At 30.8% G+C, this 17,045-nt stretch overlaps 1 protein-coding gene across 1 annotated transcript; it reads left to right on the top strand.

Moving 5' to 3' along the window:
• Nucleotides 1-12,590: 12,590 nt before the first annotated feature.
• On the top strand, nucleotides 12,591-13,885 carry LOC7477430 (uncharacterized). Its single transcript, XM_024599144.2, has one exon. The coding sequence runs from the start codon at nucleotides 13,086-13,088 to the stop codon at nucleotides 13,815-13,817; it is 732 nt and encodes a 243-aa protein (XP_024454912.1). The 5' UTR covers nucleotides 12,591-13,085; the 3' UTR covers nucleotides 13,818-13,885.
• Nucleotides 13,886-17,045: the final 3,160 nt, after the last annotated feature.

The following is a 17,045-nucleotide window of genomic DNA, read 5'->3' as shown; positions in this document are numbered from 1 at the left end:
CAATAACTTAAGTTTTTAAGTGAGATTTTAAAATATAATTTATAGTATTTTATAATATTATTCACTAAGTGTAGCCACAAGGTTCAAGCTCATCACTCCTTTAGCTTAGGACATAGCCATGGAAGACCTAATTTTTATATGAAGTCTTTTCATGAATTCATCACATGCTATAACACCGTCTTTTCTCTTTAATCCACATTTAATCAAGACAGATTAGGGATCTTCATGAAACAAGAAGATTATAATTATAAAAAGTTAAAACCCAAGAAAGTGGAGCCCATGATTCATCCTCAAAAGCAGTTAATTGGTACACCACAGCCAGACAGACTTCATATAGATCCCAAGATTTACAACTCAACTCATACATAGGTTTTCAGATACCAATCAATCCAGTTTAGCTACCGTTTTTTCAGCTTTATGGTTGTCAGTCCAGAGGTTCAATCACAAAGACCAGCGAGGATGGTGACAAAACTTACAAGGTTTCATGGTGGGGTTCTTTCATCTTTGGTAACAAGAGACCACCTTTGTCGGAGTAAAAGATCGGAATTTGTAGCCATAGTTAGTTTATGTCACGTGCCAAGTGGCCATGGATGGAAAAGAAAGGAAAAAAATTCAAGAGAGATGATGGAAAAAGGTTGAAAAGAATTCCTTGGGACCATTTTTTGTTGGAACATCATCTATCAATTGTCTTGTAAAGAATCCCAAAAAAAAAAAAAAAAAAAAAAAAAAAAAAGAAGTGAACTAAACCATCTAATTTTACGAATGAGATTTTCATGATTCCCATCTAATTTTTGCTCGAAAGATTCACCGGTGCAAATGGGCATATTTGCCCTGGGTTTGATGGATATTTCTTGACCCAGTTTCAAATGGGCCAAAGTGAGGGTGAATTGTAATTTCCAGGCACAGCATAGATCAACAAAATATGAGTCCAGCAAGTAAGGCTAATTAGGATACAAGGGTGGGTTCAATTAAAGATTTGTCTCCCAATCTATCACTTTTCTTATCATAATCATAATAATATTCATAATTTTAAGCAACTCAATAATTGAAATTGATGGTGTTTTAATTGTAACTTTAATTATTGTTCCGAGACCTTTATTTTCTCGGCCATCAATGTCTTGTCGCAAAACAAATTATAGAAAAAAAAATATTTGATCTGAGTTATTTTATGCCTAAATTATTATATGTATACTGCTTTTTTTTTTTAATATATGTACATATACTTTGGTGTTTTTCCCTTGTAAGATGCAAGAATATTGGAACACAGTTAAAAAAACGAGTCGGGTTTTTATTCTATTTTTCCAAAAATATATTATATTTTAACATCAAAAAATAGCGAGGAATTATACAATATTTTCTTAAGAACAAAAACGTCACTTGTATATTGAAATATGAGTTTACTCTTTATCTCTTCTTTGGTTGTAAATTATTTTATTTTAATTCATCTATGTTCATATTTATGTTCATCTTGGAAGTTTGTTTCTTTTTGTTCATTCTCATTAGGATATATATATGCTTATAATTTTAACTTATTGGTTTTTTAATTTTGTTACTTTTTATCTATAATACTTACTTATATTTCTAAAAAAACAAATATGAGTTTTTCAAGGCTTAGGCATGCGAGTGTTTGTTTTGATGTTACAATTTGTTTTTTCAAATGTTTTTCAAATTGATTTTTAGCTAATAAAGTATGAAATTAATTTTTTATATATATTTAAATGATTTTGATATATATATATATATATATATATATATATATTATTTTAAAAAAATTAATTAAATTCCTTTTCTCACTTGCACAATCATATTACACACAAAATAGTAGAGTTGGTGGTGAGGTAGCTCGAAGACTAGGTCCATGTATACCCCCACGTACGATTTTTGAAGGATAATATAAGTTGATTTTGTGTTTTTTTTAGAATTTTTTTAAAATTGATGTTTTTTATTTTAAATTTTTTAGGATAACACGGAATTGGTCTTTATTTTTTATATTTTTTTCCTATGAGATTATCTCAATCTTATGTCCAGAGTCGGGGGGTTAGCAAATTAACCCGGGTTGACTCAGATATTTTTTTTCTTTGTTTTTTTTATTTAAATTATTTTTTTAGTTTCGTTTTTCAACATTAAATTTTTTAATAATTGAGTTTCATGATATTATTTAATTTGTTTTTAATAATCTTCATAATTTTTTTTTATATTAATTTTTATTTATTGTTGTTAAATTTTATATTTGTATTATTTAAATTATTTGAACTTGCTAAACCCATTCAAGATGATCAACTAAGTCTTGGATTTTTTGTTTTTGTTTTTAAGGAGCGTTTTTGTCACCGTAGCATTTTGTTTATATTGGAAAAAAATTGGACCACTCGCGGAGTAGGTAGGCCCCATATCTAGTTGATATTACATAGTGTGGATGGGCAAATTTTATTTGATTGTTTGATACTTGAATCTCTTGTTGATATATCTTTATGATGGCTATTAAACCCACTCAGGAGCTGAATCTAAGTTTTGGTCTAAGTTGAGTTTTTTTTTAATAAAAAAATTCAATTAAAAATTTACTCAATCAACCTAACGAGTTGATTTGATCAAAACTTGGTTTGGTTTTTTAAAAAAATTAGCATGACTCATTTTGATTGATCTTTGTCAATCCAGGTTAACTAGTTTAATTTATAACCCGGGTTCTAGTTGACCCGTCTCTTGGCCCAAATTAGATGTCAAAAAAAGTTAAATCTAGAGTTAACCTAATTGACTCGGTGGGTTGGCTCGGTCAAAAACTTGTTTGACTCTTAAGAAAGAAAAATCATAGTGACATTGTTTTGATTTTTTTTTAAACGAAATAACTCATTTTGGCCTATGTAAAATTAAATCAATTATTTTAATTCATAACCCGAGTCTTAAATTGATATATGAAGAAAATTAGGTTTAATAACTTTAATCAGTAGGTGAAATTGCCTGAAGAAAATTAGCGTACCAATTTGTTGTGCTGGTTTTGTAGTAGAGAAACAGTTTTCTATTCGAGCTCTTATTAATTAATGGACTTTGTTTTGCAGCTAGTTATAATCTCTATAGTCTCTTTCCAGCCAAAGAAATTAAATGAAAACATTTAATTAAGGTTTTGGTAGGGGCATATTAGAGGTTAAAATTTAGCCTTGTAATGTCGGAGGGTAAATTTACCATTTTTTACTCAAAATATACACCAAATAATTTATTTTTTTATTCCCATTTCTCCAATTATTACTCTCACTCTATCTCTTTTCTGCTAACAATTTAATTTATTAAAATCTTTAATGTCTAACTGTTACTACACCTATAAAACTTATTTTTATAAATAATTTACTCCTTTTTTTTTTTCTAAATTCGTACCTAACTACTTAAATTTCATTGTGGTAAAAAAAAAAATGTTCATGAAAAATATTAAGGGAAATCACCTTAATTTTAGTTTTGTTAAAATTAATCCGAATAGTGACCATTCAACCAACTAGATCACTATCATTAGCTGGGTTGAGAGGACATGAGAAAGATCATAGGCTCAATATAAATAGATAGAAAAACTTGAATTAATTGATCCAATCAATCAGATTTCATCAGGTTTAAATAGTTTTGATCGAATTTAATTTAATTTTTATGAATTTAATTTGAATTATCAACTCGTACATGAATATATCATTGGGTTTCCAGACTAATTAGCATAGTTTAATAACATGGTTTGATAGCATGCCTCAAGAATGCCACAACTCTATTCTACTAAATACTTTAACGAGAACATTAACCCATGGAGTCTTCCTTGCCAACAGATGCTATTCCTATACTTAAATTGATTTCTATGTGTTTTTTTTTCTAAATGCTAAGAATTTAACACCATTCCCATGTTTTTGCTTATCATCTCATGGTTAAAAATATATATTTAAGTTTTTTTAAATAATAATAATAGTTAATTTGTTGCAATTTGGGCTCATGTGGCTTAAATGGCAACAAGCCAACAACCTTTGATTAATAGTCTGGGCCTTGGCCCAAACAAAAACATCCATGTTGTTTGGGACTTGTTTAAATGGCTATGTCTAATAAATTCTCACTCTCAGTATACATATTTTATTTTTATTTTTGAGGAGTCAGAACACATCATCGCGCATCACCCCATTCATATAATATTTTTATTATTAACAAGCATACTCTCTACATTTTATGTTAGGCAACATTTAGTGTCGGCGCTATAATCAATGATGGAAACCAACATTTCCACCAATCAAACAAAACATCACTCTCCACACTCAAGGTGAGTCGACATGACCAAGGTCTATAAATATCCTAGATCACCAAGTGAACGAACAAGCTTCTCATACTCAACATTTCAGTACACATATTTTTATTGATTCTCTTGTACATTATTTATCTCGTATGAATTACTAACTTAAGTATTGAAGAGTTTCTCGTTCCACGAGAGACTTATTTTTCAGGCAAACTTTCGACCACTAATCAAACCCAGCAAAACCTAGATAAAAGCCTATAATTAATGGAAGAGAACCTCAATATGGAAAGACTCATTGAGCCTATTGCCATAAAAAGTCTTGATTAATGGAGTCTACAATTATTTCTTATGGAAAAGGTTGTATGCTCTCTCTAATTGAAACCTCCTCGACATCAAACACACCATGAAAAATTATATCAGGGTGGAAGAAGCTAGTATGACCAGACAAAGAACACCCTCATTTCTACTCACAAGCAGAGTCTTCACAATGCCATCAGCTTCCCACAAGAGCATCTATAAAAAGCACCAAGGGCCATATCCACGATCGCCTACCATTCTTATAGCTTATGGCTACACTTATGATCACCATATGGATAAAGGTGTTAGCTGTTATCAGAGAAAATAAATTTGTGCAATATCCACCTTCCATGAAAAGTGGCACGAACATGAGGAACCTTAACAAATTCTTCCTTTTTCATCGTGACCATGGGTATGACACTAAGGAATGTCACGCCTTGAAAATGAGATAGGAAAATTGATTGCAAGAGTTTACCTTCAAAAATTCATGAGAAAAGAGACAAAGTTAGAGTAAGAAACAAAAATAATCTGTACACTTGATGAGCTACCCGAGATCATATAATTCTCGGGTTATTCTATATAGTGTATATCTGTTTTTTGAATTTTTAGTAGTTTTTCTCCACATTTCCATGTCTCCAAACTTCTTTCTAAAACAAATATCCATATCTTTATTGAGTATTCATATGTGTCTCCAAATCTTCAAAATAACCAGGGATCCTTCTCTCGGTCCAAGGGACCACTTGTTTTCCGATCTTCATGATCGCTTGTCTCTTAGTTTATGTGATCGTTTGTATCCAAGTCCTCATAATGTTTTGTCTCAAAGCCCTCGTGACCATCCAAAATGATTAAGGATTATTCTCCATAAACATTGACAAGATTTAAGGTTTCCTATTCCTTAGCCTGAAAGATATGTGGCCATGAAATAAGGATTAAGTGGGATATAATTGACTAGGTGGTAAAAAAAGAGACCCACCAGGGCAAAAATACTATAGACGTAAGATATAGAATGGGAATGCTTATACAAAAAAATAATTAATGTACAGACATAGCAACAAAAGTGTAACCATTCTTATCTCATATAGGTTTAACCACAATAATATTTTCACACACACACACACATATATATAACCTTTTTTTAATAATTAGGGCCTCAATCCAAATGGCTACACCCAATAAATTCTCACTCCTAGCACACACACTTTTTCCAGTTTCGAGAATGTGACACTATGCACTGCCCCGTTAACATAATATTATTTATGATTAACCAATAGATTCTCTCTTTAAGTACATATTTTTATACAGGGCATCACATTTTATAGCTATTTGTGACAGCACACCACTCCTTATGCAAGGCGAGCACCATTTTCTCAACTAATAACTATTTTCTTCAAAGTATCACTACCATTCATCAATTGCTCAACCAATGATGCTGCTAGATACTATAATTAATGGTGGGCAACAACATTTCTACAATTCAAATGTAACACAAATCTCCATGTTCAAGTGAGCCAATGTAATCAAGGTTTATAAATACCTTAGTTCACTATATAAACAACATGCTTCTCATACTCAAAATTTCACTACAAATACATTTTTTTTCAATTCTCTCATGCATTATTTATCTTGTATAAATTACTAATTTAAATTATTTCCTTATTCTACGAGGGATATATTTTTCAAGCAAACTTACAACCACCGGTCAAGCCCACCAAAACCTAGATATAAGCCCATAATTAAATCCACATATCTTGGCCTAGTTTCGCAACCATGGAAATTCTTATACTATGTGTGAAGTTTTTTCCTAACTTCATCATCATGAAAACTTAAATCTCGACCCTCATCACTTTGTTTTTTCCTTTTCTTTTCTGCACTAAATAATGGAAGGCATTCACTCTTTCTCTTTGATGGTTTAGGAAAATGCTAAAATAATTTTACTAAAAATTCTAACACTAGCCTTCCTGTCCCATCATTCTTGTGCTTTTTAGATTTCATCCTTTTTTTTTTATCTATGTAATGTCACACAATAATTTTCAAAACTAAATTTTATTTAATTTTACTATAATTAAAATAGAAATTTATAAATGATTTAAATTTTGAAAAAAAATTATTAAGTGAATTTTCATTTGCTTGTTCATATGTTTTTTTTACAAAAACATGTTTTTTTATTTGTAGCATGATTCTTAAATAAAAAACTAAAGATCATTAAAATAAATATTCATAAAAATGCCAACCATTTGAATATGAAGGAAAAAAAATATCTTTTCAATCAAAACTCCCTTTCCTTATTCATTTAATTTTTTTTGTTTTGCTAAAAAGAAGTTTATGAAAAATATTTATTTTTAAACAAACATTTATTAGAATCTAAGAAAAAAAAAGTTCAATAAGAAATATAAAAAATCATGACATGATAATATGTACGTGTTAGAAAAAAAATATTAATGTAAAACAATATTTAAAAAACTTACAATACACATTAGATGTTTTATTCTTATTTTTTTATATAAATTCTATATATTAGGTTCATATATAATAATTCAAAAATTAATTGTTAATATTATCATAAAACATATAATCTTATTTGAAAACTATTACAAGATTGGATAATATTTTAAATATCATTTTAATTATTTTATTTATAGTGAATTTTATTCAAAATTGAAAAAATGAAAAAATTGAAGGAAAATATAAAAAGAGGCTAGGTGTTAGGCTTGAGAGGATTAACTATCGCGCTTGGCCAAAAAAAAAACTCAAATGTGCCTAGGCTTGGAATGTCAATGTTGTAAGCTTAGCCCTTTCTTTTTTTAAATGAGCGGATGAAATATCATGGGCTTAAATTATCTTTCTAATAATATGGATGACACATTTTTCACCTAAGAAGATGACATGTTGTCATCTAGTTCAAATTCTAGGCATCTCATATGGCTGGAAAGTCAAGTATTGGATTCTTATACCTAAAAAACATATTTTTAACTTGTTTTCACCTTAAAATACCTACAAAACATCCTAGCAACTTAATGGATCCATTTTAACCCTAAAACACCATAAATTCGATTAAAGAATCCAAAAGTTAGACTGAATAAAGAAACATTCATGAGCTTTAATCTTTTTTTTCCTATAAGATAAAAGTTCCAAACCATCTTAATGAATCTTTACTTTTTAAGATAAACTCATTGATATTAAAATCGATCTTTTTCATAACTCGAATGAGACCGACTAAACATTTCTTTTTTTCTTCCAAGTTTCTATCTCCCCCTCAACACACAGGGACCAAAATGCAATCAAAATAAAGCTTACTATCTAAACATAAGATCTTAAATTAATAGGGACCAAATATATAAAACAATTTAAGGACCAAACTAAAGCTTTTTCGCGCCATTGAACAATAAAAACTCAAATGCCTATTTTTTATATATATAATTTTGATCATTATTCTTTCAATGTTTTTCCAACAACAAATTATGGGTAAATAAAAAATTAATGTCAAAGAACACTTGGTTGGCATGTTTTTATGAAAGCCAAAACCCTCTACCCCGCATAGAAAAAAAAAAGTGATTTTCTTGTTGTATATATAATGGGAAGTTGAAGAGTCATAATTGAGTCTTAGCAAAGTAGCATTTTTTTAACTCATAAGCACGCACTTGGCTCAACTCCAACTCGGGCTCAGGCCTCGGGTCCAAAGTTTAAGATAAGTCTTGAACTTGGGTTTGAGTTTGTTTTTTGCTAAACTATTTTGTACTTCAATTTGAGTTTATTAGAGAATAATTCTTTTGCCCATAAAAAATTATTTTTTAGCCCATTTATGGATATCCATTCTATAAATAAAGAGTTTGAATAATTATTATTCTTCATCTTTTTGAACAGTTTTTTAGAGGAAAAACATCTAGTTTTAAAGCTAAAAAAAACTTTCATGTTTTTATTCTTTTTTATGGTAAGTAATAAAGGCAAAAGAACATGAATTAATTTTGGTAATTGCTAGAATTATTTTTACTTTTTTATGGTAAGTAATAAAGGCAAAAGGACATAAGATTGATGATTGAAAATAATAAATTATTTTTACTTTTGATTTTAAGTTTTTCAACAAATAAGTACTTTACATCCACTCTTATTTTAGATTAATCTAAAATAGTCTTTATATGTGATAGCATGCATACTATGATATATTACTATAAGTGTCATGTTTGCATCGAGTGAGAAAAAATAAAGTCTTAAGAATATAAGATTGAAATTTAACAAGAATAAATTATTTTTTACTTTTGATTTTAAGTTCTTCAACAAGTAAGTACCTTACCTCCACCATTGTTTTACATTAATCTAAAATAATCTTTATACGTGATAGTATGCATACTATAATATGTTACTATTCAAGTTAAATTATATACACTTTTTGATATGCTTGGAATGCATGCTATGTTTTTATTTGGATCTATATTGCAAATTTCTTTAATTATATAAATTATATATTATATAAACTAAACAATTTTTATCTCTGGTTTAATTATAGCTCACATTTAACAATCATGTTGTTATAATATCTTTACTAGATTAACTTAATATAAAATGGAATGACTATCATGATCATACTTCAATGTACAACAAGTAAAATGCAAGAAATTACTATGTCATCAATTTATATCACGTGTTAATTATGCCACTTTCAGTGAAACATATCACAGACCACACAATTATTATTATTATTATTATTATTATTATTATTATTATTATATGGATAAATTACTCATACCTAATCATTTATGTGTTGTCGGCATTGCACCCGGTGGAAATGTAAGGAGAACGTGACTGTTCCAATAAGGAAGGGGGGAAAAAAAACAGAGAGAGAGGAGGGGGGGGGGGGGGGGGGGGGGGGTGGGTATGACTGAACACTTCACACCTATTCGCAAAATGTTCGGTGTGAATTACTATAGCATACCTAATAATTGTACATGCATAAGCAGTTTTAGTGTAATAATAGTATATTTTATAGTTTTTTTTAGTGAAATAATATTAGGTTTAAATAATTGTAATTATAATCATGTAATGGAAAAACCTACAATTAACTACTATACTAAATGAACTGGGGGTGTGTATATACACGCGCACACACAGTTCTTTCATTTTTTTTTTTATGAAAAATAAAGTAGCTAGTTTTTTTTCTAACTTTTTTTTTATTGAATTTTTTTTATAACCGAATTAAATAAAATTGAGGTGAAAATACAAAATTAAAATAAAGATCATTGAAATGTACAATATGAAGAAATTATATAGTTAAACCTAGATTCACAACAATTTTCATTAAATCCAAAAGTTTATTTTCAGCTCAGCCCTATATTAGAGGAAGGAGAGAGAAACTTGCAGGAAAAAAAAAAAAACGGTTGACTATCAAGATTCTAATAACAAAAATATTTGTTCTTTGTGTCAAAGGTTTTCATTCAACAAAAGAAGTTCAACAATGATGATTTTCCCTCTAAACATGACAAGATAGGTAGATCCAGTTTGATTTTTATTTTTAAGATTCGGTTTATTTTTATTTTTTGAATCACTTTGGGTTATTTTGGGGTTGTTAAGTGGTTTATATTGATTTTTATGATGTTTTGAGGTTTTTTAGAATGTTATGAGAAAAAACAATTATACATAATTTTTCAGTCACCACAGTTATGGCTAAATTATGAGAAAATACAAGCGACAAGTCACAAATTAATTTTAAAAAAATAGGAGTGGAAAAATAGCCTAGCATGTCTTTGTTTTGTTTGTTTGTTTTATTAATTTAAGTTTATATATTGTTTTAAAATTAGTTAATTTAATATATTATTAGTATATTAATTTATTAATTTCTTAAATTAATTAATAATATATTTATATTTTATTTTATAAAATACCATTCATATTTTTACTTTAGTTTAAAACAAGAGTATATCGATCTTTTATAATATTGTAATTTTTTTTAATAACTCATCAATTGGATCTCGATGAAAAAATACATCAATGAAAAGTTAGTTTGATAAATTTAATTAATTTTTTTATTTATAGGTAAATAACTAAGAAAACCATCTTTCTTGAAAAATGAAGGTAAAACACCTTTGTTATTCATTAAATGAGATATACGTATTGATTTGTTTTGTGATTTTTGATAAGCAGTATGCATCAAAAGTTGCATGAATAATTCCTTAGGGATAGAATTTGATCCTCATCAATTAGATTTACCAAGAAGGATTATTTTTTTATATCTTGATTATGAAGTTATTGATTATGAGATCTTGAATCAATTTATTGAATTTATGATATATTTTAATATGAAAATAGAGATAGCATATTTGTATTTATTTATCAACTATCCTAGTGGATGAGTAATATCCAAAATAGTTATTTATAATACTATGCAATTTGTGTAATTAGATGTACAAACAATATGTATTTTTGCAAAAACAAATTAATTAATATCCTTCCTTTTTTGTATATATTTTTTTTGCTTTATATTAATTTTTATTTCAATTTAAATTAATATTGTCTCTTATTTTTTAAAAATTAAATTTTCATTTTTTTAAATAGTTATTATTTTTTAAAGATGCAACTCATTTTCAATAATGAACTTATAACTCTTTTTATTATTATTATTTTTTAATAACTTATAGTTGGTCAGTATTCTTAAAAAGTAAAATAAAATAACTCATTTTTGTTAATATTAAATTAATATAAAAAGGAGATTCTGTTAATTTTCCTTTATTTAAAAAAGGATTAAAAAAAATGCAACTCACTTTCTTGACGAAAAAAAAGAGAGAGACACACATCAAAAAGGCACATCCATATCTTTGAGAGCGAGCGAGAGAGAGAGAGAGAGAGAGAGAGAGAGAGAGAGAGAGAGAGAGAGGAATTCCATGATTATAATTTGATAGAAAGGGGACCATTTCTGAACAACCTAGGTAACTGTTTGGGAGTAGAGGATGGATAAAATATAATTTTTTATTTAAAATTAATATTTTTAAATAGTTTTAATGTATTAATATTAAAAATAAAATTTTAATATATTTAAAAAAAACAAAAAAAAAACAACCACTGTATTCTCCAACGAGATTCTGATAATTTGTGCAAGATAAATTCAGGTAGAAATCCTGGCTGCCAGCTCGGCGGTCTTGCATGAAAAAATCTTAAAAGAAACGTTACAAGTCACTGAGGTTCTTGTATGTTTTTCAAGCCTTTGCAATCCCTCCAGGGGCAGAGACTATACTGTCCACTTATTTTGCCATTGTCTGCAGGCAGTGACTGGATGATTTAGACTGTGGGGGATCTCACAGACATGGGTTTGATTGCCTGTATGATCCACCAGACAAATCTGTCAGAAAACAATGGTCATTCTGTTCACAGCTATCATGGAGGTGGAGGTGGAGGTGGTGGTGGTGGTTCACCTGCAAGCTGATGGTTTGATAGCACTAATTTATGTTGTGTTTGTAGACAAAAATCACCACCCCCACTTTTCCTCTTTATTTATTTCTTAGCTTAATTCTCACTTCAAATCTCCCTCTTCCATCAACAAAAGTTAGAAGTGACCATAATTGGCAGCAGATTATTATTTCTCTAACTAAATTATTGTCCTAGAATGAGATAAAATCTGTCTAAGATCTTTATGTGGTGTGTGAAACTGGTCATCATTGACTGCAAGCTCATGACTCTAATTCAATTTATTTTCTTTCTAGAATACCATTTTGATTATATGTTAATCTAGAAAGAACCCAGGGATAGTTAATTATTTTTTACAAAATTATAACAGTTATAGTGCCCGTTCGGTAATGTGATAGTAACTGATTTCCAAAGTATTTTTTGCTTGAAAATACATCAAAATAATATTTTTTTATTTTTTAAAATTTATTTTTAACATTATAATATCAAAATGATTCAAAAACACAAAAAAATAAACAAACTATTAAAAGAATGACAGTCATAAGTCATAGAAGGTTAAGAAATTAAGTTGTCGTTTCTGAAACTACAGGGACTAAGTTATTATATTGCTAAAACTACATGAACTAATTATTATTTATTTCTCATAACTAACAGCATTCAAGTCTGATTATTAGTCCTGAAGTCTCTCGACACGGCCTCTTGTTATCTCTTCTCCCTTCAAACAGAAGTGAGTAGACTTGGTCTCCGTCCCTACCTAAGATCATTTATCACATATATAGTTCGTAGGTTCCTTAATCTCTCCATTGGATCCTGGATTAGCTATTGCCTTCTGTTTCCATGTCCTTGTCTTCGTTTTTCATTGATACCCCAATATTGAATTGCCTTTTACTGATACTCTTCAGCGCTCCCTCTCTAAATTTTAGACACCGAAGTCTTCTATTATCTGCTTGTTATTATGACTTTTAAATGTAGCTTTTGTTAGGGTCCAGTTTTGAATGCTCCTTTCTTGATAAGAAAACCTCAAAGTTGGCTGGCTGGCTTGTCTGTCTTCAATTCTATCAGGACATTGGTTCTCTTGTTTCTTTATATGATCACTGTTGTTGCTACTGGGTTTGAATGATTTTCTTGGTTTCTTTGAAGGGTAAATCAAGAAATGGCAATTGAACTTTGCTCGGATAGTTCTGCTGGTGTTAGTCCAAGAATTTCGTTTTCTCATGATCTTTGCATATCAGATATTGTTCCTGTTGAAAAACGCCCTCTGCGACCAAGTTCATTAGGCAACATTGATTTCGATTTCTGCGTCCGAAAGAGTTTCGATCGAGATTCATCGTCTGCAGATGAGCTTTTCTCTGATGGAAAAATTCTTCCTACTGAAATCAAGAAAAAGACTGCTTCTGCAAAACAAGTTGATCCATCTATGCCCCCAGGACAAGCCCTACAAGATGACGTTTCGAGTAATGATGGCTTCAAGAAAGATTGCTTGAATGAAATGAAGAGTTCAAGTTATGAAGAAGAATATCAGAAGCAAAGTTCAAAGTCATTTTGGAGGTTTAAGAGGAGTAGTAGCTTGAATTGTGCTAGTGGTTATGGAAAGAGTTTGTGTCCGTTGCCACTCTTATCACGAAGCTATTCTACTGGTTCTACACCAAGTAGTAAGCGAGCACCACTAACCAAGGACACCAATCATAAGCAGCATAGACAATCATTTCTCAAGCCATCACAATCGTCGTCTTCCACGAATTATCAAAAGCCTCCATTGAAGAAGAATTATGGACCTTATGGCAACGGTGTTCGCGTTAGTCCGGTTTTGAATGTTTCATCAGGGAATCTATTTGGTTTAGGTTCAATCTTCTTCAATGGCAAAGATAAGAACAAGAAGAAGTGACTTACACAATATGTGATCTAATTACAAACTACTTTCAGCCTAAATTGAATGTTCTTTTTTTTGGTGGATTGGTGTTGTTTTTTTTTTTTTACTTAATTTTTGTTTACTTGATTTGCCCTTTGAGTGGTACTAAAGATAGAAAATTTGAAAAGATCAGTGCCATGAAGACAAAGAGATTGAAAAGTGGGAAGGGTTTGAGGGACCAGGAAAGATGACCATATAATTCAAGGCACATGGTTTTGGAGCAGAAAATGACAGGTAACCATTGCTTTCATGGTTGTCTGTGTCTGCTTTTGGTATTTGCTCATACATGGTGTAAATAATTTGATTTTGGTTTATTCTTCCATTTTATACAAGAAGAGATTTTCAAGTTTGTGGGAATGATTCTATTACACGAATTGGTGTCTCATTGTTTCTGGTTGGGGAGATGATGAGCTGGTTGTTCTTGTTTGGAAGTTGAAGATCTATGACTAGTTTCAAGATGAATTTTCAACAACATGAAATAAATATGCCTGCCCAGCTTGCCCTTTTTAAGCTATGATATAAAGAAAATGATATTTGATTTTACTTGAGCCTCCTTAAATGTTCCTTTCTCAGAGGAAATGTTTCCAGTGTTGCGCTTCAATCACTTGGCTTCATCTTTTTCAATAGCAAAGATAAGAACAGTAAGTGTCGTATGTATGTGTTTGTTTGTTGTTTTCTTTTTCCTCTTGCCTGCTTGGCAACTAGCTAGTAATCTTCAATGTTTTTAAGAAAGTCTACTGTATGAACTACATAGACAGCATCTCAGACCTGAAAGAGCTGGTAGTATGCATGAAAGGAAGCCCCAAGGGAAGAGCTTAATAATGGCACATGTTGTGGGGCACAAATAAAGACATGTACCCTTATTTCATGCTTGTCCCAAGCATCTTGTATTCTTATCTCATGTTCATGGCGTCTACGCTTCAATATCGCTTCCTCTCCTCCGAGTGCTCATCAGTCTCTGTCATGTTTTGCAAAGCTTTAACATGGTATCTTCAACTTTTGTGTTTCCATCTTAAAAAAACTAGTGATCCTGCAACAACCGTGTGGATCCCAATTTTCACAACCATCCTTCCAACTACATTAGAGGCATTATGATTCGTGCAGTGAAGATTCCTACCTTATGCCTGAGTTTTATAAAAATAGACCTCAACAAGCAATCTACGTCTGCATTGACTTCTAGTTCTACCTAACATGGGATTTTAATTCATATATACGTGCTGCCATAACATTCTCTTAGTAGTGCTAATGTGTGAGAGTCCCATCCACATCAAGCACCGCTTTTCCCTCTAACCAAATCTTTCAACAATTTGAAAAGCTATATTATGAGAAGAGAAACCTGGCATCAACAGCTGTTTTTCCTCTGGGGGTTGGAGCTTTGAATGCTATTCAGGGTAATGGTGATTCTGATGTCTGGTCCCGGGGCATCAGTTCTGCCCATGTGTAGCTACCAGCACACAGCAGGTGTGGCATGGTCTCATGAAGCACGATGTCCTGCAGTACAATATGTGAATTAAGAGACAAGATGCCCTGTCTGTTGGTGACTTTTTAACGCAGGTAGCAAAAGGTAGACAAACCAATAAATATGGCCTTTATGATGTTAGTCAAAAATGAACTGCGCGCTTCCATTTATCTTCCTGTGTTCATCAATCTTTTAACTCGCACTAACTTATCAGAGTTCCATTACAGTGCTTGTTACTGTTAAAGTTGTAACTTTTTCTCTAGTTTGAAAATGGTTTCGGGAGTAAATAAAAATCACAATGGACACACATAAAGCTGACAAGGTATGGATTGAATCTTGATCTCAAGTACTAGGTATATAAACTGACAAGGTAGATGGGCTTGGATCATACATGAAGCTTCACCCATCTTTTTACGTGTTGATCACCCATTACCGCTCCAGCAACTCAGGATGCCGGACTCCTGACACCCCTTGTCGCAAACAGGACTGGGTCTTTTCACATCTCTTGATATTTCCTCTTCATGGCAAACGGAAGGAGGAACAACATTTGTTTTCAGTCTTTTTAAGTAGCTCCATTTTCTACCTTCTTCAACTTCGAAAGTAGTGATTTCAAGTTTTTACACTGTTTTGTAAATAGATTCCATTTCCGATCTCCTTTCTGCACCGTTGTATTTGGTTGAAATATGATAGACTTCCATTCTCCCAGCTAGCTTGCCATTAAAGCCCTTATGTTTAACTACAAAACAGCCAGCTTTTTGGTGAAAAATATTGCTGTGCTTTCTTGAAAAACTGCGAGCAATGGCTAATGAGTTATGCTCCGATGATTCCTGCACGTGTCCCAGAATCTCATTTTCTCATGAATTTTCCCAAACAGACGTTGTGCCGATAGAACAACGTCCTCCCCAATCAAGTTCATCGAATTCCTATTTTTGCTTTCGCAATGACACCATCAATCCAGAATCTCCAGCAGCAGACGAGCTTCTCCTCAATGGAAAGATCATCCCTATTGAAATCAAGAATATTATTTCTCTCTCAAAGCATGTACAAGAACAACCTCTAAGTCCACCTCCACAACCATTTCTTGATGCTACCATAACTAGTAATGATTCAAGGTATGATCAGGGCTCAAAGGTAATCGAGATTACTACAAGCAAAGAAAACAGCAATTATCAAGAGTTTTCATCCTTGAACGAGCATTTCCTTGATGGAGAAATCATTATTCCTGTCAAAATCAAGAAAAAGAAAAATATCCCGCCACCATTTTCACCTTTAGGCGCATTTCTTGATGCTGATGGTGACATTGATGAAGATATCAGCAAAGGTTCAAATCAAGGGATGATCGAGAGTGCAAGAAATAAACCACCGGATGGCCACGAGAAAAAAAACTTGAAATCATCTTCACGTTCCAAGATGAGCAGTAGCTTGAGTTGTGCGCTAGCATATATGGAGGGAGCCCATGCCCTTTTCCATTATTCTTTTGTCGAAGCAATTCTGAGGTGTCTGTACCAAATGTCAAGCGAATGCCATTGTCGAAAAGGTTGTCACAATCATAAGTTGAATTTGTATAATTGGATGCTCTTTGCTGTTTTCCAATCCATTATTATTTTCAATTTGTTTTTTTTTTTGTTGGAAAGTATTTTTATAAAAAAACATAATTTAAATTTTTTAATTTTTTTTTTATTTTTAAAAAAATTATTTTAATACATTGATATTAAAAATAATTTTAAAATAAAAAATATTTTAAA

The sequence above is a fragment of the Populus trichocarpa genome, chromosome 4 (assembly GCF_000002775.5).
Source record: "Populus trichocarpa isolate Nisqually-1 chromosome 4, P.trichocarpa_v4.1, whole genome shotgun sequence".
Classification (NCBI taxonomy): Eukaryota; Viridiplantae; Streptophyta; class Magnoliopsida; order Malpighiales; family Salicaceae; genus Populus; species Populus trichocarpa.
Note: the sequence above shows the minus strand (reverse complement) of the source record. Positions and strands in the feature narration are given on the sequence as shown.